The following is a 25,722-nucleotide window of genomic DNA, read 5'->3' on the forward strand; positions in this document are numbered from 1 at the left end:
TGGCCAAGACCAAAGAGCTGTTAAAGGACATGGACTTTCGTTTGTTGTTTTGTCGTTGTTTATTCGGTTCAAATAAACATGTATGCATATCACGCTGCGCCTTGGTTCGACCAGTCCTTCAACGAACGTGACAGACAGAGGGGATACATTAGCTAGAAACTTCTCCTCGCGGATCTGGTAGGACAAAAAAGCATGGCCAATTTTATTCTTTCTCCCTGATGTTGTTTATCAGGTTCTACTGTAGGTGACAGGGGGACATATTGTGCGGACTAAAACAGCATAAAACCAGATGTATCACGAAGCATGATCAAATTAATTAGCCAGCTACAGTAAGTTTCAGAAACATTGAGAAATAGTTTGGTAAAAGTTTTGGTCAAATTGATGAGCAGAAATAAAGCAATACCTTTCTTTGCTTACATTTATGATATTATAGTTTGTTGTTATATCATATACTAAGCATTTAATAATTGAATTACACATTGACCTTGAATTCCTGGATATTGCTGTCGGACTCTTTTTCGTATGGAGATCTCGGAAGTGTACTGTAACCTTGTAACATTTCGTATCTCCCTATGTTACAGTGTGAAAACAGTTTTCATGGGCACAAATATCCAAAATAATGTATGTGATTGCAAAATCCAATGCTTCAAACATAAAATTAAAAAAATCGATACTGTCATTAACAGGGTTCGTCAATAATTTCGCATAATAGTAGTTTGATGCACATTTGATGTCTAGCTGTTTAGTTATGTGGGGACATTAATCGCGCAACATCAGCTGATTCAGGAAAGGATTTTCTGAATAACAGCCAAGTGATAAAGAGCTTATGTGATACTGCACGTGATTTAAAAGCCAAAACACGGGAATTAATGTTGATCTCGAGGATTGACAGAACATTTTGGTGTCTATGTTATTATGGCAGTAAAGATAATTAGTCAACTTTGTGAACAACATGAAATCATGATTCCTGAGGTAAGATTATAGTCCGTGTATGTTATGATCATTTGTTTTCTGAGTTGAAACGGAGCAATCGGGAACTTGAAAATGGCCTCTTTATTTGTTTTTGAATAGAAATCGAACAATAAAAAAAATTGCTTGTTTGTTTTTTGATTGTGCATATAAAACCCCAAAACAACTTGATATTTCGATGTTCAAATGTGGGTGGGGTTGAATGTGGATTGCCTGGTCAAGTGCACAACTTCTTCCTGTCCTTTCAAAGTAGGAGTTCACCCTTCTAACTCCATTCTATAAATCTATGAATCTAAAACTCATCAAAAAAAGAAACATCCCTTTTTCAGGACCCTGTCTTTCAAAGATAATTCGTAAAAATCCAAATAACTTCACAGATCTTCATTGTAAAGGGTTTAAACACTGTTTCCCATGCTTGTTCAATGAACCATAATTAATGAACATGCACCTGCGGAACGGTCGTTAAGACACTAACAGCTTACAGACGGTAGGCAATTAAGGTCACAGTTATGAAAACTTAGGACACTAAAGAGGCCTTTCTACTGACTCTGTAAAACACCAAAAGAAAGATGCCCAGGGTCCCTGCTCATCTGCGTGAACGTGCCTTAGGCATGCTGCAAGGAGGCATGAGGACTGCAGATGTGGCCAGGGCAATAAATTGCAATGGCCGTACTGTGAGACGCCTAAGACAGCGCTACAGGGAGACAGGACGGACAGCTGATCGTCCACGCAGTGGCAGACCACGTGTAACAACACCTGCACAGGATCGGTACATCCAAACATCACACCTGCGGGACAGGTACAGGATGGCAACAACAACTGCCCGAGTTACACCAGGAACGCACAATCCCTCCATCAGTGCTCAGACTGTCTGCAATAGGCTGAGAGAGGCTGGACTGAGGGCTTGTAGGCCTGTTGTAAGGCAGGTCCTCACCAGACATCACCGGCAACAATGTCGCCTATGGGCACAAACCCACCGTCGCTGGACTGGCAAAAAGTGCTCTTCACTGACGAGTCACGGTTTTGTCTCACCAGGGGTGATGGTCGGATTCGGGTTTATCGTCGAAGGAATGAGCGTTACACCGAGGCCTGTACTCTGGAGTGGGATCGATTTGGAGGTGGAGGGTCCGTCATGGTCTGGGGCGGTGTGTCACAGCATCATCGGACTGAGCTTGTTGTCATTGCAGGCAATCTCAACGCTGTGCGTTATAGGGAAGACATCCTCCTGCCTCATGTGGTACCCTTCCTGCAGGCTCATCCTGACATGACCCTCCAGCATGACAATGCCACCAGCCATACTGCTCGTTCTGTGCGTGATTTCCTGCAAGACAGGAATGTCAGTGTTCTGCCATGGCCAGCGAAGAGCCCGGATCTCAATCCCATTGAGCACGTCTGGGACCTGTTGGATCGGAGGGTGAGGGCTAGGGCCATTCCCCTCAGAAATGTCCAGGAAGAGTGGGGTAACATCTCACAGCAAGAACTGGCAAATCTGGTGCAGTCCATGAGGAGGAGATGCACTGCAGTACTTAATGCAGCTTGTGGCCACACCAGATACTGACTGTTACTTTTGATTTTGATCCCCCCTTTGTTAGGGACACATTATTCAATGTGTTAGTCACATGTCTGTGGAACTTGTTCAGTTTATGTCTCAGTTGTTGAATCTTGTTTTGTTCATACAAATATTTACACGTTAAGTTTGCTGAAAATAAACGCAGTTGACAGTGAGAGGACGTTTCTTTTTTTGATGAGTTTATTATCTATTCATTCATTCATTCATTCATTCATTCATAGCTGCCCATACCGTGCCACAGTGCCAAAATAAGGTACGAATTCTCAATTTCTGCATAAAATGTAGTGTGTATTGACTTATTAATGAACTGCTGTCACTGTAAATGGTTAGCTGACTGATCTATCCTAGCTATCTTGCTAACCATTTGTAATCTTATTAAATTATGCTATACAGCCAAAACAACTGTATCTATTGCTAGACTAGAGATATTCCCCTAGCTATAGTTAGTCAGTGGTTGCACATCTAACTAGCTGGAATGAAGCAAGGGTGTGAATAGTAGACATGTAAATATATAATTTCACTGTTTACAGCAGGTCTCCAATTACCCAGACCTGTCTGATCAGCCTGAAAGGGTGCCGTGGGTGTTTCCAGCTTACACCTGTGCAAATCTGTGTGTGTATAGCAATGGAATTAAACATCCAACCAATGCCTATAGGTCCACCACACACCCAAAGGGTTGTGGGGTCCTGTCTAGAAACAACCATAGCCCCTACCCCTAGACACTTGTGGAGATCTGAGAGAATTGGACAGGTGTAAGCAATGCCGTCAAAATTCCACCAAGCCTATCAGAGGGTAAGGTGAAGCTCTCACCATGCCATCACCCATCAATCCCTCTCAGATCTCCACAAGTGCCTAGACTCTGGGCAGTAGGTGCTAGGGGTTGTTTCTGGACAAGACATGGGTATTATGAGAGCTCAGTCAAATCAGTATGGAACTGTCAAAATATGTTAATAGCTGTCAAATACTTGCATCCTTTGCCCTTGGGAGAATCTCAATTCCATTTCCTTGATTTGTTGTAGGCTCTCCCATCTCCTTTTCAAAACCCATTGGATGAGAAGGTCAGAGGTCCCTCACCTCGCACATTCTTAATCCAATGGATTTTGAGAAGGAGGCAAGGAGAGAGGATGTGACGAATGAAGGAAATTATATTGAGATTCTCCCCTTGTTTCTGCCATTCCTCACCTCCCTCTCAAACACATTGGGGGAGAGGAGGGAAGCTTCCTATCCTCGGTCTCCAATGCACTTTTAGGAGAGGCAAGGAGTGGAGGAAACAAGGACAGAGGAAGCAAGAATGTTCACACACACACACAAACATACACAAACTGCTTGAATAGTACTGCCTATAATGATTTCATTATTGGTTATTATTATTGTTAATGATTTTGTGGACAGAACCCATTGTATTATATTATTGTATGAAATTATTATATAAACTACAAAAAAAGATAGAAATGCTGTTGTTTATCTTTTCCATTCTTCTGGAATGTTTAGCATGGCTATAAATGATAGAGAAGTTGACTAAACCACAAACAGACCTGGCTACTAAGCACGACAAAGAAACATACAGCGTCCATGTTTTTTTTTACCTTTATTTTACCAGTGAAGACATATTGAGACATGCGTTTTTTTCTCCAAATGTGCCCTGCACAATACAACACAAATACACACACATTTATATATATATATATATATATATATATATACATATATATATACATACACATACATACATACACATATATACACAGGGCATTCGGAAAGTATTCAGACACCTTCCCTTTCCACATTTTGTTACGTTACAGCCTTACTCTAAAATGGATAAAAAAAATAAAAAAAACATCAATCTACACACAATACCCCATAATGACAAAGCAAAAACAGGATTTTATTTTAGATAATTTCAAAAAAATTCAAAACGGAAATATCACATTTACATAAGTATTCAGACCCTTACTCAGTACTTTGTTGTAGCACCTTTGGCAGCGATTACAGCCTTGAGTCTTCTTGGGAATGACGCTAGAAGCTTGGCACACGCGTATTTGGTGAGTTTCTCCCATTCTTCTCTGCACATCCTCTCAAGCTCTGTCAGGCTGGATGGGGAATGTTGCTGCACAGCTATTTTCAGGTCTCTCCAGAGATGTTCGATCGGGTTCAAGTCCAGGCTCTGGCTGGGCCACTCATTTACATTACATTTTAGTCATTTAGCAGACGCTCTTATCCAGAGCGACTTACAGTTAGTGAGTGCATACATTTTCATACTGGTCCCCCGTGGGAATCGAACCCACATTGCAAGCGCCATGCTCTACCAACTGAGCTACACGGGACTACACTCAAGGACATTCAGAGACTTGTCCCGAAGCTACTCCTGTGTTGACTTGGCTGTGTGCTTAGGGTCGTTGTCCTGTTGGAAGGTGAACCTTCGCCCCCAGTCTGAGGTCCTGAGCGCTCTGGAGCAGATTTTCATCAAGGATCTCTCTGTACTTTCCCTCGATCCTGACTAGTCTCCCAGTCCCTGCCGCTGAAAAACATCCCCACAGCATGATGTTGCCACCACGATGCTTCACTGTAGGTATGGTGTCAGGCTTCCTCTATAAGTGACACTTGGATATTTAGGCCAAAGAGTTCAGTCTTGATTTCATCAGACCAGAGAATCTTGTTTCTCATGGTCTGAGAATCTTTAGGTGCCTTTTGGCAAACAAGCGGGCTGTTATGTGCCTTTTACTGAGGAGTGGCTTCCGTCAGGCCACTCTACCATAAAGGCCTGATTGGTGGAGTGCTGCAGAGATGGTTGTCCTTCTAGAAGGTTCTCCCATCTCCACAGAGGAACTCTTGGTCACCTCCCTGACCAAGGCCCTTCTCCCCCGATTGCTCAGTTTGGCCGGGCGGCCAGCTCTAGGAAGAGTCTTGGTGGTTCCAATCTTCTTCCATTTAAGAATGATTGAGGCCACTGTGTCCTTCAGGACTTTCAATGCTGCAAAAAAGTGTTGGTACCCTTCTCCAGATCTGTGCCTTGACACAATCCTGTCTCTGAGCTCTATGGACAATTCCTTCAACCTCATGGCTTGGTTTTTGCTCTGACATGCACTGTCAACTGTAGGACCTTTCCAAATAATGTCCAATCAATTGAATTTACCACAGGTGGACTCCAATCAAGTTGTAGAAACATCTCAAGGATGATCAATGGAAACAGGATACACCTGAGCTCAATTTCGAGTCTCATAGCAAAGGTCTGAATACTTATGTAAATAAGGTATTTCCGATTTTTTGTACATTTGCAAAAAATTCTAAAAACCTGTTTTTGCTTTGTCATTATGGGTTATTGAGTGTAGATTGATGAGGGAATTTTTTTTTAAATGTAATCCATTTTAGAATAAGGCTGTATGGAAAAGGTGAAGAGGTCTGAATACTTTCTGAATGCACTGAGTGAACAAAACATTAGGAACACCTGCTCTTTCCATGACAGACTGACCAGGTGAATCCAGGTGAAAGCTATGATCCCTTATTGATCTCACTTGTTAAATCCACTTAAAATCAGCGTAGATGAAGGTGAGGAGACAGGTTAAAGAATAATTTTTAAGCGTTGAGACAATTGAGACATGTATTGTGTATGTGTGCCATTCAGAGGGTGAATTGGCAAGACAAAATATTTAAGTGCCTTTGAAGGGGGTATGGTAGTAGGTGCCAGGCGCACCAGTTTGAGTGTGTCAAGAACTACAACGCCGCTGGGTTTTTCACATTCAACAGTTTCCTGTGTGTATCAAGAATGGTCCACCACGCAAAGGTCATCCAGCCAACTTGACAACTGTGGGAAGCATTGGAGTCAACGTTGCAGTCCATGCCCCGCCGAATTGAGGATGTTCTGAGGGCAAAAGGGGGTGCAACTCAATATTAGGAATGTGTTCCTAATGTTTTGTGCACTCAGTGTATATTATTATTATTTTGTATTGTTTCATTCACACCTGCACTGTTGGAGCTCGGAGTTTAAGTATGTACACTGCAACTACATCTGTGACCATGTGCATGTGACTACAGTGAGGGAAAAAAGTATTTGATCCCCTGCTGATTTTGTACGTTTGCCTACTGACAAAGAAATTATCAGTCTATAATTTTAATGGTAGGTTTATTTGAACAGTGAGAGACAGAATAACAACAAAAAAATCCAGAAAAACGCATGTCAGAAATGTTAAAAAATTGATTTGCATTTTAATGAGGGAAATAAGTATTTGACCCCCTCTCAATCAGAAAGATTTCTGGCTCCCAGGTGTCTTTTATACAGGTAACGAGCTGAGATTAGGAGCATACCCTTAAAGGGAGTGCTCCTAATCTCAGCTTGTTACCTGTATAAAAGACACCTGTCCACAGAAGCAATCAATCAATCAGATTCCAAACTCTCCACCATGGCCAAGACCAATGAGCTATCCAAGGATGTCAGGGACAAGATTGTAGACCTACACAAGGCTGGAATGGGCTACAAGACCATCGCCAAGCAGCTTGGTGAGAAGGTGACAACAGTTGGTGGAAGAAACACAAAAGAACTGTCAATCTCCCTCGGCCTGGGGCTCCATGCAAGATCTCACCTCGTGGAGTTGCAATGATCATGAGAACGGTGAGGAATCAGCCCAGAACTACACGGGAGGATCTTGTCAATGATCTCAAGGCAGCTGGGACCATAGTCACCAAGAAAACAATTGGTAACACACTACGCCATGAAGGACCGAAATCCTGCAGCACCCGCAAGGTCCCCCTGCTCAAGAAAGCACATATACAGGGCCGTCTGAAGTTTGCCAATGAACATCTGAATGATTCAGAGGAGAACTGGGTGAAAGTGTTGTGGTCAGATGAGACCAAAATCGAGCTCTTTGGCATCAACTCAACTCGCCGTGTTTGGAGGAGGAGGAATGCTGCCTATGACCCCAAGAACACCATCCCCACCGTCAAACATGGAGGTGGAAACATTATGCTTTGGGGGTGTTTTTCTGCTAAGGGGACAGGAAGACTTCACCGCATCAAAGGGACGATGGACGGGGCCATGTACCGTCAAATCTTGGGTGAGAACCTCCTATCCCTCAGCCAGGGCATTGAAAATGGGTCGTGGATGGGTATTCCAGCATGACAATGACCCAAAACACACGGCCAAGGCAACAAAGGAGTGGCTCAAGAAGAAGCACATTAAGGTCCTGGAGTGGCCTAGCCAGTCTCCAGACCTTAATCCCATAGAAAATCTGTGGAGGGAGCTGAAGGTTCGAGTTGCCAAACGTCAGCCTCAAAACCTTAATGACTTGGAGAAGATCTGCAAAGAGGAGTGGAACAAAATCCCTCCTGAAATGTGTGCAAACCTGGTGGCCAACTACAAGAAATGTCTAACGTCTGTGATTGCCAACAAGGGTTTTGCCACCAAGTACTAAGTAATGTTTTGCAGAGGGGTCAAATACTTATTTCCCTCATTAAAATGCAAAACAATTTATAACATTTTTGACATGGGTTTTTCTGGATTTTGTTGTTGTTATTCTGTCTCACTGTTCAAATAAACCTACCATTAAAATTATAGACTGATCATGTCTTTGTCAGTGGGCAAACGTACAAAATCAGCAGGGGATCAAATACTTTTTTCCCTCACTGTAAATACAAATGGAATAAAAATAATCCTCAGATTTAGCCTAGGCCTAGTTCACAGTTAGATGCAGTGTGGTGCAACATGATGGTTTCTGTCATGTGAGAAGTCTCCCACTGCCGATCATAAATGCAGTAACAGTATGGTGGCTTCTGCCAACTTCATCAATATACACTGCTCAAAAAAATAAAGGGAACACTAAAATAACACATCCTAGATCTGAATGAATGAAATAATCTTATTAAATACTTTTTTCTTTACATAGTTGAATGTGCTGACAACAAAACCACACAAAAATTATCAATGGAAATCAAATTTATCAACCCATGGAGGTCTGGATTTGGAGTCACCCTCAAAATTAAAGTGGAAAACCACACTACAGGCTGATCCAACTTTGATGTAATGTCCTTAAAACAAGTCAAAATGAGGCTCAGTAGTGTGTGTGGCCTCCACGTGCCTGTATGACCTCCCTACAACTCCTGGGCATGCTCCTGATGAGGTGGCGGGTGGTCTCCTGAGGAATCTCCTCCCATACCTGGACTAAAGCATCTGCCAACTCCTGGACAGTCTGTGGTGCAATGTGGCGTTGGTGGATGGAGCGAGACATGATGTCCCAGATGTGCTCAATTGGATTCAGGTCTGGGGAACGGGTGGGCCAGTCCATAGCATCAATGCCTTCCTCTTGCAGGAACTGCTGACACACTCCAGCCACATGAGGTCTAGCATTGTCTTGCATTAGGAAGAACACAGGGCCAACCGCACCAGCATATGGTCTCACAAGGGGTCTGAGGATCTCATCTCAGTACCTAATGGCAGTCAGGCTACCTCTGGCGAGCACATGGAGGGCTGTGCGGCCCCCCAAAGAAATGCCACCCCACACCATGACTGACCCACCGCCAAACCGGTCATGCTGGAGGATGTTGCAGGCAGCAGCACGTTCTCCATGGCGTCTCCAGACTCTGTCACGTCTGTCACATGTGCTCAGTGTGAACCTGCTTTCATCTGTGAAGAGCACAGGGCTCCAGTGGCTAATTTGCCAATCTTGGTGTTCTCTGGCAAATGCCAAACGTCCTGCACGGTGTTGGGCTGTAAGCACAACCCCCACCTGTGGACGTCGGGCCCTCATACCACCCTCATGGAATCTGTTTCTGACCGTTTGAGCAGACACATGCACATTTGTGGCCTGCTGGAGGTCATTTTGCAGGGCTCTGGCAGTGCTCCTCCTGCTCCTCCTTGCACAAAGGTGGAGGTAGCGGTCCTGCTGCTGGGTTGTTGCCCTCCTACGGCCTCCTCCACGTCTCCTGATGTACTGGCATGTCTCCTGGTAGCGCCTCCATGCTCTGGACACTACGCTGACAGACACAGCAAACCTTCTTGCCACAGCTCGCATTGATGTGCCATCCTGGATGAGCTGCACTACCTGAGCCACTTGTGTGGGTTGTAGACTCCGTCTCATGCTACCACTAGAGTGAAAGCACCGCCAGCATTCAAAAGTGACCAAAACATCAGTCAGGAAGCATAGGAACTGAGAAGTGGTCTGTGGTCACCACCTGCAAAACCAGTCCTTTATTGGGGGTGTCTTGCTAATTGCCTATAATTTCCACCTGTTGTCTATTCCATTTGCACAACAGCATGTGAAATGTATTGTCAATCAGTGTTGCTTCCTAAGTGGACAGTTTGATTTCACAGAAGTGTGATTGACTTGGAGTTACATTGTGTTGTTTAAGTGTTCCCTTTATTTTTTTGAGCAGTGTATATGTTCTCTAGTCAGGTGCCGTGCCGGGCCTATGAATGTAAGTCAGTGTCACTGGTAATTAATAGGAACCCTCACACCAAGCAGCAAGGCCAACTTTTACTTTGTTTGACTCATGTTAAAGGTCATCAGACAAGATGCAGGATCTCTCAATGACCTTTCCCTCAAGGACTTTGAGGAACCTTGATAAAAATACAATAAAAACACCTTTATAATAAAGCATTGCATGCATCTATGCAGACTAACAATAAAATACCATTCCTAATGTGATGAGTAGCCTAAGCATACAGTAACAGTATCACTGCAGCCTAAGTTAATTTAACTCATGGCTGTTTGCAAAAAGCCTGTTGTGAACAACACACACATTTCTTTGTACTACATAATTACAACGGGTTTGTGTGTGAGAGAGACAAAACGAGATGGGGTTGTAACTAAGATAGTGCCTAATAAAACTGAGCACAAAAATAAATAGTTTCAGGACCATGGCCAACTATGCGAGCCATCGCGAAGAAAAACACTCACCTCAATCCAGCACCGGCGGGACCACGCCCTGTATTGCTTGCTAGTGGGCTAGTAAGCCTACGTATTTGACATTGGCCGGAGCAGGGCTGCGAGCCGAGGGCGAGAGCGTGTTTAGAATTGTAAACTAATAGAAAATAGAAGTGGGAGACTATTGCGAGCTAGAATTCTCATTCTCAGCCCGAACCCAATGAGGCCCGGCCGGCCACTCAAATTCTGTGAATTGATTCTGGCCGGGCGGGTTTCAGGCTTGGCGTGTTGTGAAAAAAAAGTATAATACGCTTCTCTCTCAGCCGCAGCAGCAGGCGACAGGATTCCAATATTGGCTGGGCCAGAGAAATCTGTGGCCATGATTAAACTTGTTTTTCTGATTATTTAAATGTTTCAAATTGCAAAACAAATAGGATGGAGTTCATTCTGGAGAATGATGATCCACAAGACCAGTATCAGGAGAAGCCCATATTCCAATGGCATCTGTTAACTCCTAACAAAATACACCCTATGACCGCACTGCGGCTGCTAATGTGCTTTGCTGGACCTTGTAAACTATCTACTTGTAAACTATCTACTTAAGTAGACCCAAATGTTTTCCTAATCAAACACGGGGCTTTTAAGTGATTAATCAAATGGATGTTTGGCAGAAAATCTATTTATTTATTTGTTTGTTATTTCCTAAAAAAAATTAAATGCTTGATTGTATTTAAAGGCATGAATGACTCTTATGCTCTGTAATGACATGAATGAAGGATTGTTTATATTGAAGTAAGCTAAGTTACTTTAAGGCAGATAAAACAGGAAGGGCTCTCACAACTTGATGTTGGATAGATTATATAAGGCTACTACTTGAGTCTAGAGCAAAATAATACACTTTTTTTAGTCTACATTATTGCATGCTAAATGTTTCTGATCAGTGATCGATGACAAACAAATAAATGAGTTACCACCTCCACTTGCCCAGCCAGAGATCAATTAACCAAATAAACAGACAGAGATTCAGTGAAACAAAATCACATTGATTGATTATCAGACAAGTCACAGGCTTTTGGGTCGGGAGTAGGACAGGCTACTATGCGAGTGAAGAGCAAAATCCACTTGTTAAGCTACATAACATGCTAGAAAAATTTTCTGATCAGCTAATATATGAGCACTCAGCTCAACTTAGCTAACATTTTCCCAGCCTAATTGTTACCAAATATCCAAAAAGAGATTCAGTGAAAACTAAAATATGACATTGAGTCCCCCACACTTGTCTCAAAGCAGCACGATGGTGCTGTCCCAATCAAAACGGTGCCGAAATGATCATCTATGTGACCACACATGACTATTGTAGAATATGACTTTGGGAGATTCCGTTCAATCGAGTACAGGCTTAACTTAATGAACAACAAAGACGGAATGCAATATGGAATCTTATTAAATAGTTTGAGGCCTCGTCTCCGAGGGAAGATCGTCGGAGCCAGATGATGTGATGGCAGGTAGCCCTATGCGGGTCTCCTGGCATCGGAACCCCCCGCCCCGCTGGGGGAAAGGAGTTCCAATGACGGCCTTAAGGTTATTATAGCTGGTGGTGGAGGGGAGGTGGATGGTTGTCAAAAACTGTTGCTGAAAAACAGCAAGAGAGAACAAATATAAATATATCCCAAGATTTACGCCCATTGATTGAGAGAGAGGAAGGTGATAATAAACAAGCAAGCATGAGGAATGTGCATTATTGTGCTTATAAGCTATAAGGTAAATAGGTGAATGGCATTCCGCACATGGCTAATAGGAAAGAGGAGAAGAAACCAGATGCTATGCGGATGATGATACGTTTGTATTCATTCCCACTACGCCCATAGAAAAGGAAACTAAGTGAACTATGTTATGCCTACTGAATGAAGTTAAACAAACATTCAGACCAGCCTTCCTGATTTAACTTTCATAAACTACATTATAAGCAAGAATTTGATACATGTGTGCCTTCAAATACATTAGCATACTTTATTCCAATAGTTTCGTCATTTAGTTGATCATAACTAAGTAACTGAGTTCTCCTCTCTCTCTGCACTTTTTTAGATTTTTTACATTGTTACAATTGTATTCTTTTTGTTTTATCGACGTTACATGTCACATTAGTATGTATGTCTTGCATGCGTTTTAACCTTGTTTGCCATTCATTTAATTAAAACAAATCTTATACAAACCTTGGCTGTCATCTCCTCCACGACGCGGTCATCTCTCAATATACCCTTTTTATTGCAACAACAAATTCTTACACCTCTTCTGCAGGGGGTGCTGGCGTTTTGCCATTTCACCACCCCACCCTCCTTACTTCCAGCGGCTATAGGCTTGGGCGATATACCGTTTATACAAATGTATATATAATTATTATTGCTATACATTTTTGGGGGGTGTTGGGGGCACCAGCTCAGGGCTCCAGCTATGCATTTGGTTTGCCAACTTGCTAGCTAAGTAGCTAGATCACGTCAAGAGCAAGCTTATTGGTTACAGCAGAGACATTCAATCCCCTCCTGGATCAAGATCACTGTTGCCAAAATAGTTTTGTTCGCAAAAATATATATCAAAAAAAGTCAAAAACAACTCTAATGTTAATGCCTTATGACAGGGTTCTTCAATTCCGGTCCTGGAGGGCCGAAACACTTCTGTTTTTTATTTCTACCTGGTAGTTAATTGCACTCACCTGGTGTCCCAGGTCTGAATTAGCCCCTGATTAGAAGGAGAGGATGAAAAACAGAGGTGTTTCGGCCCTCCAGGACCGGAATTGAAGAACCCTGCCTTATGATCACAGCACAACTGTTTTACCCTATCATTCCAAAATCTCTGATTTTTAGGTTTTTGTTGAGTCTTATGTTAAGTCCTTTCTGAGTATTTGTAAACAAACAATAGCTCCAAAATATATTTAACCTAGAATCCTTAATGGTGAAACAGCCACGTTCGTTTGGGGTATAACAACAACAAAACCACACTGCTCGACGCACCTTACCTCCATTTCGTCAACAAAACTAAAACAAAGCTGCTGGGGCTGTTCTTTCTTACTGATTAATTCCTTCTGTCTTTCTCACTTAAACACACACACACTATTTGTGTGTGGACAACCACACACACACACACACACACACACACCGAGCGCTGCTCCTTTCCAATACAACGGTTGGATTTTCAAATCCAAACAACGAGAGTTCTCAACCCCCCAGGGTTTTTTGTTGTTGTTGAGAGAACCAATCAAAGCTCAAGACAATTTCTGTGTGAATATTGCACCAACAAACTGACTCTTGTCCAGACCAGTGTGTCACAGCTCTCCCTTGCTGTGTACCACGTGAATCCCGTCAGCCAGGCTATGCATCCATAGCTCCATCTATGAATTTGAAAGTGGTTACATTTTCTCCCAACATTCCAATCTATAAACCTGTGGTATTACAGATACATTCATGTAACATCTATTCCATTCACTTATGCCATTCAACAATTACATTAATGTTCATGAGGCTGTTAGTAACAACAGTACAGCGTGGACAAGTTGGTTACATAATCTGTAACCACTATGGTGAATAATGAATAGCAGACATGGGTTCAAATCCTATTTGATTAAACGCCCACAAGAGCGGAAATTCACTTTTTTTCAGCTGAAAGACTATGACCTACCCATGATGTTACACACGGATAAGTCAATAAGTCATTGTTTTATTCAAAGTATGATATATTGAGGTTGAAGTGGAAAATCCGAAGTGGTAACTTCTGATATTTTCCATGCCAATGCCATGTGTTTCCCCTATGATATGACATGCTAATACTTTACAGTCTGTTTCTTTTCAGGGCTGGGTTTTATTTGAATGTTGCCACCCACCAGCATGGCATTGTTTATTAATCATAAACACCTGCAAAGTACTTCCATCCTCACGAGTCGTGACTGAGCTGAGCAATATAATTGATCATCTTTGGCTGAGCCAAAAAGCTTTTCGCCATAGCCTACACTTGGCTGCCTGAGCCATGGAGCAAATTAAAATATGGGGTGTAAACATGTTTTAGCACCACCACTTTTTTACCAGCAAATGATCATCATTTCAGTTATTTTGGAGCTAGAAATCACCACAACGTTCCCACCCCCAATTCATGCATATGTATTAGCAGCCTACATCATTCTTCAGAGGTAGAACCTAAAAACGACAATTTCCGTTATAGGACAAAAATTACATTGAAATAGGGGTGACATTGCCCTCTGGTGGGGGCTTTTAAATAATTTCAAATGCTTTAGCTGTGCCTGACTGAGCCTGCCTGTTCCAATGGATACAATAGAAAAGTCCCAAAAGAGCAAACCCCGCCCACCTGACAGACACTCGGGGGTGGTTTTCTGGACACAGATTAAGCCTATTCCTGGACTAAAAAGCAAGCTCAATGGAGAATATCCATTGACAGAGTATTTAGTCCAGGACTAGGCTTAATCTGTGTCCAGGAATCCTACCCCTCAAATTACACTTGATATAAAAAAGTATGTGGACACCCCTTCAAATTAGTGGATTTGTCTTTTTCAGCCATACCCGTTGCTGACAGGTGTATAAAATCGAGCAAACAGCCATGCCATCTCCATAGTCAAACATTGGCAGTAGAATGGCCTTACTGAAGAGCTCAGTGACTTTCAACATGGCACCGTCCAACAAGTCTGCCCTGCTAGAGCTGCCCCGGTCTGTAAGTGCGGTTATTGTGAAGTGTAAAAGGCTCTGCTGCGAAGTGGTAGGCCACACAAGCTCACAGAACGGGACCAGCGAGTACTGAAGCGCATAAAAATCGTCTGTCCTCAGTTTAAAAACTCATTACCGAGTTCCAAACTGCCGCTGGAAGCAACGTCAGCACAATAACTGTTTGTCGGGAGCTTCATGAAATGGGTTTCCATGGCCGAGCAGCCGCACACAAGCCTAAGATCACCATGTGCAATGCCAAGTGTCGGCTGGAGTGGTGAAAGCTCGCCACCATTGGACTCTGGAGCAGTGGAAACGCGTTCTCTGGAGTGATGAATTACGCTTCACCATCTGGCAGTCCGACGGACTAATCTGGGTTTGGCGGATGCCAGGAGAACGCTACCTGCCCCAATGCATAGTGCCAACTGTACATTTTGGTGGAGGAGCAATAATGGTCTGGAGCTGTTTTTCATGGTTCAGGCTAGGCCCCTTAGTTCCAGTGAAGGGAAATCTTAACGCTACAGCATACAATGACATTCAGGACGATTCTGTGCTTCCAACTTTTGGGCAAAAGTTTGGGGAAGGCCCTTTCCTGTTTCAGCATGACAATGCACAAAGCGAAGTCCATACAGAAATGGTTTGTCGAGATCGGTGTGGAAGAACTTGACTGGCCTGCACATAGCCCTGACCTCAACCCCATTGAACACATTTGGGATTAATTGGAATGCCGACTGCAAGCCAGGCCTAATCACCCAACATCAGTGCCCGACCTCACTAATGCTCTTGTGGCTAAATGGAAGCAAGTCCCCGCAACAATGTTCCAACATCTAGTGGAAAGCCTTCCCAGAAGAGTGGCGGCTGTTACAGCAGCAAAGGGGGGGGACCAACTCAACATTAATGTCAATGATTTTGGAATGAGATGTTCGACAAGCAGGTGTCCACATACTTTTGATCATGTAGTGTATTTGAAAGAACCCAGGTTTGCTGAATAACAAGAAAGAGAAAAACATTAGTTTCCATACTTTATAAATTCTTATTTAACATTTAGTCAGGATCATTGATATTGATCATTATTGATACTGATGGGTCATACATGCTTATGAGAAGTCTTATGATGCATAGTCTTCAGGTATTGTTAATCTGTTACCTGAATTTATATTGGCAAAATAATAATGCAATAGCGCGCTGATTTAAAGTTAGCCACTGAGCTGCTGTAATAACCCCGGCAGCAACTACAGCAATTGGTCGCACATGCATGGAACACTTTGAGTTATTGGGCGGAGTTATCAATGAATACAACAATTGTAAAAGTATTTTTCAGAGAACGTAGCTACAACTCGCACACCCACAAACTGCTCACGCAGCAGCCTGCAAAACACTGGGGCGTATTCATTACGGAAACCGTTTACCGTTTAAGAACCAAACGGAAGCAAACAGAGCCAAAACGAGAGTCCCTCCCCGTTTCGTTTGCTTCCGTTTAAGAAACGTTTTGCAACAGAATCGGCGTAATGAATATGCCACTGGTCAGGAAGTTTAGACTATACTCTAGATACAGTCGCTAGCTTCCACAGCGTCTAGGTTCTATCCTAGTAAAAACATGCGTTTAGGCAATTCACAATGAACTAAAGACACAATTTAACACCAACAGTTGTGAACGAATGTGTAACTACTCCAATTAGGAGTTTCTAACTTCCTAACCAGATGCAAATCTTTGCAATGTTCAGTCATCTGTTGGCTAGCTACATGTCTAGCTAGCGTTAGCTCTTCTAATGTGTGCAACACGGTGTCCCCACAACTAGGCATGATGTTAGATTGCTCTACTCCCTGATTAAAGCAGCCACTTGCCACATAAAGCAAGAGTAAAATGCGAATAACTTCACATAGAACGGTAAGTAAACCAATACTTACCGAACGACAGAAAACATAAATAAAAAGCAACGGTGTGTCCGACATCTGGGTTGTCAGGGATCATCGTGCAAGACAGAGAGAGATGCTGACAGCCTCCGGTGTGGCTTTGACAGTGTTTGGAAAAGATTTTACCCACAATTTTTAGGACAAGAGAAGGAGACGAGATTTGGTATCTTCACCGCCTCTGATGTGACTCAGGCGCGCTCTTGTGGCCAAATGCTGCGCTGTTCATAGTCGTACGGACTAGGCTACACAAGCCTCTTGTCTTTTTTGGTAGGCACAATTGTATCTATCAAAGCAAAAATATATAAATAATAATCACATCTTTATTTGACTAGACGGTAGCCTGCACAAATAGCTTTGCAACGTAGGCTAAGCACGCTTGCTTCATTAGGTCTATTTTATTATAACATTATATACAATAGATTCCGGTAGCTTCAGTCATCACGTCTACAGTAAAGGAGAATCATTCAATCTCCTTGAAATATTTAGGCGTCAATCAGATTCCCAGCAAACATGACCCCATTGGCTAGCCCACAACAAGCTAGCCTACATTTTAGTAATTTAGCAGACGCTCTTATCCAGAGCAACTTATAGGAGTGAGTGCATACATATTTCTTACTTGTCCCCAGTGGGAATCGAACTCACAACCCTGGCGTTGCAAGCGCTATACTCTACCAACTGAGCCATAAGGTACTACGCAAGCCCAATACAGGCTAGCCCACACCAGCCCAACATGGGCTAGCCTACACCAATCCCACAACAGCCCAAAACAGGCTAGCCTACACCAGCCCAACACGGGCCAGCCCACACCAAGCCCAACACAGGCTAGCCCACACTAATCCCACACCAGGCCAACACAGGCTAGCCTAAACCAGCCCAACACAGGCTAGCTAGGGCCAGCCCACACCAAGCCCAGCTAGAGGCGGGACTCATTTTAAAATTTGAGGGTGTGGTTTGCATTCAGTTATTTTTGTGCAACCATCAGTATTTTGTGTGATACCCACGTTTGTTTTATCTTGTACACTGCCAATGATGAAGTCTTTAAAAATACTTAAATAAGTGCATGTGTCATATGAGAAACTTAGTCCTCATGTAATTTAATTTAACGTGTAGCCTTACACAACCCAACTCTGAAATATGGTCCCTATCATAATGTTTTCTTTCTCCTTGCTTTTTACGCATGAAATGTTAGCTGTAATGAGATTTCCTAATACTGTTGGAATGAGACTCGTATCAGGACTTTTGTAATTAGTTAATTGTTTATTGGAAGTTGTGTTTAGGCTTAGTACCCACCCCTCCCCAAATGAACAGAATGTATAAACAATTTGAGGAGATTTCAGCTGCAGTCTACATGTTTTTCAGTTACTATCTGCATTACATTTCTCCCTACAGTGCTGTTGTATCATTTGGATCTAAAAACAGACTAGTGGGTAGCAGCCAAAAATCAGGTAATAATTTTGGCTATTGACACATTTACAATGTGGTTCTCTGTTGGACACACAAACACAGGTCTAAATCAGTCCCTGATTAGAAGGCAAGAATGAAAACCGGACGTGTTTCGTATTGAATAACCCTGATCTAGATTAATTTCTCAGGTCCCAGTGATAATGAAGGTTATATGCTGTCAACTAGTCTATATTTTCTTTAGATGCTTTGAAAGTGATTGTACTATAGAATGCTTTAACCAATCACCTGTTTTCGTGTTTGTAATGGCACAAAACATATTGAAATTATTAACACAGTGAAATATATTTATTTCTGCACGTTTAACGCTGGTCTCAACTGCCTCCGACTGATCAACGACACCACAGCAGGTATCATGGGAGATTGATCCTTCTCGTCTGGCAAAGTGCTCCATGAATTATACTGTACGAGGAACCATTAATATTCCTCTGTCTTCTGTCTCCCTCTAGTTGCTTTGAATTATGGCATATACTGTACAAAGAGGACCTCCCATCAGCCAATGAAAAACCCAAGATAGTGGTCTTTGTTGACATGGGACATTCAGCCCTCCAGCTGTCTGCCTGTGCATTCAACAGGGCAAGTTAAAGGTATGGATAAGTAAAGTGAAACATGGCTTTAGCCAGGCAAGGTATGCTAACGTGTCTAAATTAAACTCCTAACTGTGCTAGCCTATAAGTACACACTATATAACATAAAATCTGATGTAAAATCAATGGAAGTGATGATGGCATGCGGTACCAGTAAAAAATAAAAATAATAATAATTGTGTTGATTTGGGCTTTTTTTGGCCTCCCCTGGCTTTTTTTTTTTTACAGGTACCGCCTGCCTCCCCACTTACATATACTTTTAAATAGTGGTGGCACGTTTTTTTTTTAGCAGGTAAATTGACTGAGAACATAGTCTCATTTACAGCAACAACCTGGGGAATAGTTACAGGGATGACTGAGCCAATTGGAAGCTGGGGATGATGGGATGAGGCCCAGATTGGGAATTTAGCCAGGACACCAGGGTTAACACCCCTACTCTTATGATACTGTAAGTGCCATGGGATCTTTCATTGACCACAGAGAGTCAGGACACCCATTTAACATCCCATCCGAAAGACAGCACCCTACACAGGGCAATGTCCCCAATCACTGCTCTGGGGCATTGGAATATTTTTTTAGACCAGAGGAAAGAGTGTCTCCTACTGGCCCTCCAACACCACTTCCAGCAGCATCTCGTCTCCCATCCAGAGACTGACCAGATCCAATCCTGCTTAGCTTCAGTGGAAAGCCAGTAGTGGGATGCAGGATGGTTTGCTGCTGGCTGAAGTAAATTGAAGTTTGGATTGACTGTTTAAAGAAAACCGAACCATGGATTACAGTTTCTCCTGGCCTATAGACTACTTTCAGGGTGAGGACCCATCTAACATTAAATTGTAAAATGCTGAACTTCCCTTTCAAGGAAAGCATGTCTGTTCATGTCTGTTAAGCATTATAACACTAACCGTCTTTTTCCGGTGTTGGCCACAGCTTTTAATCCTTACCTGGGAGGCAGAGACTTTGACTGGTTGCTGGCAGAGCATTTTTGTGCAGAGTTCACACAACCAAGATTTGATTCAAGTTCAACTACCACCAAGCTACTGCTAAATGTAGTTAAATTACCAGTTGAACTACATGTAGTTCACTACTCCCCAACACTGTTGATGAGCAATATTTCAACAGACATCCTTCTCAACATGGAGTGATTTATTGATGATGTGGATGTCTGTGGGAAGCTGAACTAGATAACGTTTTTTGAAACGGAAAGCGAAAAGGATACTTTTTTATTTAAGTTAATAAAGTATTATTTAAGATAATTTCACCAAATGACTTTGTCAACAATTTTGAAAAGTAGGTTGACGACATCCGATCCTCATTTATTAAGTCAAATGACACCGCTGGTCCTGCTCACACTGCTCTACCCTATGCTTTGACTTCTTTCTCCCCTCTCTCTCCAGATGAAATCTTGCGACTTGTGACGGCCGGCCGCCCAACAACCTGCCCGCTTGACCCTATCCCCTCCTCTCTTCTCCAGACCATTTCCGGAGACCTTCTCCCTTACCTCACCTCGCTCATCAACTCATCCTTGACCGCTGGCCATGTCCCTTCCGTCTTCAAGGTCTGCTCATGTGCCTGGGGCTGGTCTAGCGGGTAACACTGTCGCCTGCAGCACATACACATTGTGTCAGTGTGGGTACAAATCCCCCTACTCCTATGTGTGTTTCTGTCTATCTCTCGCTCTCTGCCTATCATCAAAACAATTAGACAGAAAAAAGGAAATGGTGGGAAACAGTAAAAACTGTCCACTGATATACAGAAGGGTTTTGTACGGTCACATTTAACCGATCACTATAATCATTTTGATTAATTTGTTCTTCTGTTGTGTCTGATAGTATTTCACGTGTACAACAAACATTGACTTTGGACATTGCTGGGATGAGTAACACATGGTTTTGACTGCTGCCGGGGAAAATTATCATACAAGACCAGCTGGAGAGAGCAATGCTAAAAACACTGTGGAGGAATATGTGTACTACCTCAGACATAAACTGGAGGGGCCTGTCATGCCAAATAGTGTCTCCCTGCCAAAAAGTGTCCCCCCTGCATCACAATGGGATTTGATGAGTTCTAGCTTCCGTTGCTAGGGCTGTTGCTTGAAATTGCAAAATTGTGACCAGCCTACGTAATGAACCAAAGCGTCCGTTGCTACTGTATGCTGGTTGCTTGTCTCTATTTCACCTCATAAGTTTGCGCAAAATTATTACTTCAGAATTGCTCTCCAAGGACGGTGTTTTTGACGGTGACTACCTGCTGACTACCTACTGCTTCAGACGACCGAAAAGACTGGAAAGAGAACACTCTTTCTTTACCATATATTTGTCTTTATATAAGAAAATATTGTTAAATAGAAAGAAATCATTTAAGCTGTTTTTAGATTGACGTTGCTAGCTACTGTACTTATTTACCTCAGCCTGCCTAGTCAGCTAGCCACACAGTTTTATTCAGCTAATGTTAGATAGCTAGCTAGCTAACTGTTATTATACGAAGTACAATGAAGTTCGAAGTAATGTTTTCATCTTATTAGCTAAACAAACTTGTTTGAACAGCGGAATTGTTGCAGAAAATCTGCATTGTTTGCATAGCGGGATGAAAATAATGTCATTTAGGCTGTAATAGGCCCTTTTCACGTGACGTCAGACAACTTCCGTTCTGCCGCGATGCAGGTTATGTTTACATCCGGTGTCGCTTAGGAACGCTTAGCTAGTAGCACATCATTATGGAGTTCACCCAGTCCCTTTCACATCTGCCACCAATACGACTTAACGACGTAGAACGACTTGCTGACAAGTGGTCCCTTACTTCAAGATCGAAGCTTGATAAAGGCTACAAGTTCTTCGTTGAAGGTTACCTGTTTGATTATGAAGGTACGTGTTTATCTTTATTTAGCTTAAATTAGCCCTATGCTAGCGAAGGTTATGAGCTGACGAGTTTCTGTTTTGCAGCCTCTTTTTAATATTACTGCTGTTTGTATCGACCGTAAGATAAGAGTCAGTAATGTATTAATGGCTAATGCTGCGCCCTTTCTCCCAATCACTGTATTGAAACAGTCTCAAGTGTAGTTAACGGTGAGGTGACAGTGAGAGGGCGATGTTACAGGTCCATGAAGAAAAATGAGGAGGCTCATCGGCTTCAGGTTTCTCAGATAAACAGTTCTCTAACATTATGATAAGATAGGTTAAGATAGATAAGTTTTCTTTTGTTGTGTTTTGCTGCGGTTGCAGATTTAATAAGAATGATTCCACAATGTTCCACTGTGGATCAGTTTGTTTCTCAGTCTGAGCTCTGATTTTGTATCATTAAACTTAATACACAACGAAATTCTAACAAACCGATGTGGGTTGTTGACGGCAATAAAGACTGGGAAAGATTCTGTGATAACTCAAAATGTTCAAATTTTCGATAAGTGTTGGCACTACTTGTCAAAGGTTTCAGAACAGCCAATTTTTCTTAATTAAAAAAAGAAATTGGGTTTTGAAAATTGTGTACAGTAGTTTATAATGAAACGAGAAAAAATGTTTTGTAAGTACAGCACTAATTGTTATGTCTCTATGAACAGGTTACACTAGACTCTGCAGAGGTTCCTGTGGTACTCAATCACATGTCATGTTCCTGCTCTGCTGGGAAAGCACTATGTAATCACATAGTAGCACTTCTTTTCAAAGTGCTCACTATGTTACCATGGGCTTTAAGACAGTGCCATTGCCTCTGTCATGCACCAGCGCACTGCAGACCTGGCACCGGCCTAGGACACAGGTCAGACATTATTTGTTACACTGATGCAGAACTTTGCAGTTTGTATTGACTTTTGACAATGTATTGTTCATCATTATTATATCACAGGGAATTGTACCAGAGGCCACCAATGATATGGCGGTGTGTAAACCAGCGGCTAAGAAAAAAACAAGTGTCAGAGCTGGTGTGAAGTGCACACTGTACCGAGCCTATGATGGTGAGTCTGAATGAGCCCCCGCCTGTACTAGAGCACAAAGACTTTAGTGCATTTCTAAAATAATACAAACATAAAAGTGATTATTATTTGTTACTTTTTATATAGACTTTCAGTGGATATTTTTTATTTGTATTAGAAGCATGTACGAGACTGGATGAGTGTGGTTGTCTTTTTTAGTGAAAAAGATAAGGTGGCATTTAATGAAATCTAAACTTGACATATCTCACTTTCATGCCAGGGCCTATTCCGGATCCTCACGTCATGGCCAGTGCTGAGAAACTGAAAGACATCCGTCCACAACCAGGGATTTGCAAATTGCTGCACGGGCTTGAGGGCCTTAATTTGGTGGACTCTAAATTTGGCCCTGTGCCATTTGGGTCTGTGCTTTCTTACCAGTGCCCTCTAGAATTAAGTAGAGATATTATTAAACACCCTGGTGCCAGTGAGTTTCCTCAGTTGCCTATTGAAGGTTACAACTTTAAATTTCCCATTGATTTTGAGCCCAACTACATACAACAATGTCATTTGGACAGCCTGATTGTGTCAGAGGAGATGTCTGCTGCTATTGAAGCAGAAACAAGAATGCAGTCAGAATGCCAGCTGTGGAGCCAGGTACGCAAACCCCGACTGACAGCCAGCAGATTCCGTGAAATATGCCATGTTCGTGGGGAGTTGTCTGCCAAGGCTTTGGCAACCCGCATTCTGAGAGGAACTCCTCAGACAGCTGCTATGAGAAGAGGGTTGGATCTGGAACCTGAGATACTGAGGCAATATTCTGATTTTTGTGATGTCTCTCTGAAACAATGCGGGGTCATCATCCACCCTGATTCACCTCACCTTGCAGCCAGCCCGGATGCTAAAGTCTTCTGCCCAACAGAAGCACCACCATTTGGTCTTGCTGAGGTTAAGAGTTGCGATGTTGAAAATGTTACCCAAGTTAAACACCTGATCACAGTTAAAGGCCAGGCCTGCCTTAAGAAGAGCCACAAATACTACTATCAGGTTCAAGGCCAACTCGCCTTAAGCGGACTTCAGTGGTGTGACTTCATTACAGATACCCGCACTGACTTCACAGTTGAGAGAATCTTTAGGGATGAGGAGATTATCCACTCAATGCGACAGAAGCTTGATCATTTCTATTATAACATCTACATGGATGTCTTAAGTTATAAAACATAAGGCAGAATTTTATGTGTAAATAGTGTTAAGGTAAATGTGGAAGGTGAACCTTTGACATTTTTTTTCTTTAACTGCAAATTAACTTGTCATATACTGTATATCTCCTATGTACTGAAACACACATTTTGAAAAGGATTGTGATGTAAATGTCGACATGTTTTTCTTTAACTGCAAATGAACTTAATTGTGTTATATACTGTATATCTATGTATTGAAATACAAATTTTGAAAAGGATTGCGATGTTGTAAATGCTCTTACCAAAATCAAAAAGGATTGGAAGCAGTTGCTTGCAAACATATATTTAATAGTTCCATCAGTGCCATGACACATAAGCACATAACATGGTTAATAGTTGGATATTTTTACAATATATCACATTAGGTTCATTAATAGCTATGAAAAAGTTATTACCCTTAACAAAAACATACAGTATAACATTAGATCAATTAAATTACCAACAAAGTTAATTCATATTTACATTTTTTTGTACATACAATACAGTAATATAAAAGTACTTCTATTTACAGCCCATCTAGCTTACTCAGGAAATATACAACTTCCAGTTGACAAAAACATCAGACTGGTTTGTCTCCTTTAATGTCAAGAGGTCCCTGATAGTTCGACATGAGGCAGCAGATGGCCCACAGCTGATTCACTGAACCCACTGTGGAAAGAGGAACAAGCCCATCCCAGATATGGTACTCCTTCACCCTCCGTATGGCCCTCTCGACTAAAATCCTCAGCCGGGCGATGGCCTGGGTCTTAAGAGTGTCCTCCCTGCTGTGCTGAGGAGATTTTTACGGGAAGATACGGGAATTTCTGTTTGTTGTTTGAACAAAATGGTACACTGCAATAGCATCTTCTCGAAGATTGTGCCATGCTTCGGTGTTGGATGGGATACTGTTGCGATACAGACACCGGGAGAAAAGAAACAGCTAAATTAACATTCAGCTTTGACCAGGAATCAATATTTATCTAGCTATCATGCACAACAGTATTTGAATAGGTGAGTTACTATACATTCATGAATAAACTAACTGCCTAACAAAGGGTTAGATAGCTAGCTAAGTAAACTTGTTACATTACAGCCAGGCAGCAATGTAACGCTACCTTTTAACGTTATCGGTATCTGGTACTAAGTTGTTGTTAGCTAACGTTAGCCCACTTTTAAGTAACTAAGGCAGTGAACAATTATGAATTAACAATAACGTTAGCAAGTTACAAACCATTGCATATACGTAAACATTATTACTCTTAACTTTACTAATTTAACTTAAACGTACCTCAGAAGAGAAGTCTCAGGTTACGGGCGAACGGAAGTGAAGTTAACCTGCTACGCGGAAAGGCGGAAGTTAGATGACGTCATCGTGAAAAGGGCCTATTATCACCAAAATTCAAATCATTAGGTCATCACACCGTTGATATAGCAACGGACGCTAATAGTTTATTGAATCCCATTGTGACCCACTTTTTGGCTGGGGGACATTATTTGGCATGACAGGCCCTATCTGATGATCTTGAGCGCTGAAGTATTATAAC

General features: G+C 42.3%; 1 protein-coding gene across 2 annotated transcripts in view; it reads right to left on the minus strand.

Annotated features, from left to right (window-relative positions):
- LOC121561828 (beta-1,3-glucosyltransferase-like) overlaps positions 1 to 17,201 on the minus strand; it is a 175,499-nt gene extending 158,298 nt beyond the window's left edge. For both annotated transcript variants that reach the window (XM_045213245.1, XM_045213247.1), the window contains exon 1: positions 17,004 to 17,201. In XM_045213245.1, the coding sequence (XP_045069180.1) occupies positions 17,004 to 17,067 (64 nt within the window). In that variant the 5' untranslated portion in view covers positions 17,068 to 17,201. The remainder of the gene's footprint in view (positions 1 to 17,003) is intronic.
- Positions 17,202 to 25,722: the final 8,521 nt, after the last annotated feature.

This window comes from Coregonus clupeaformis, chromosome 5 (genome assembly GCF_020615455.1).
Source record: "Coregonus clupeaformis isolate EN_2021a chromosome 5, ASM2061545v1, whole genome shotgun sequence".
In the NCBI taxonomy this organism is placed as follows: Eukaryota; Metazoa; Chordata; class Actinopteri; order Salmoniformes; family Salmonidae; genus Coregonus; species Coregonus clupeaformis.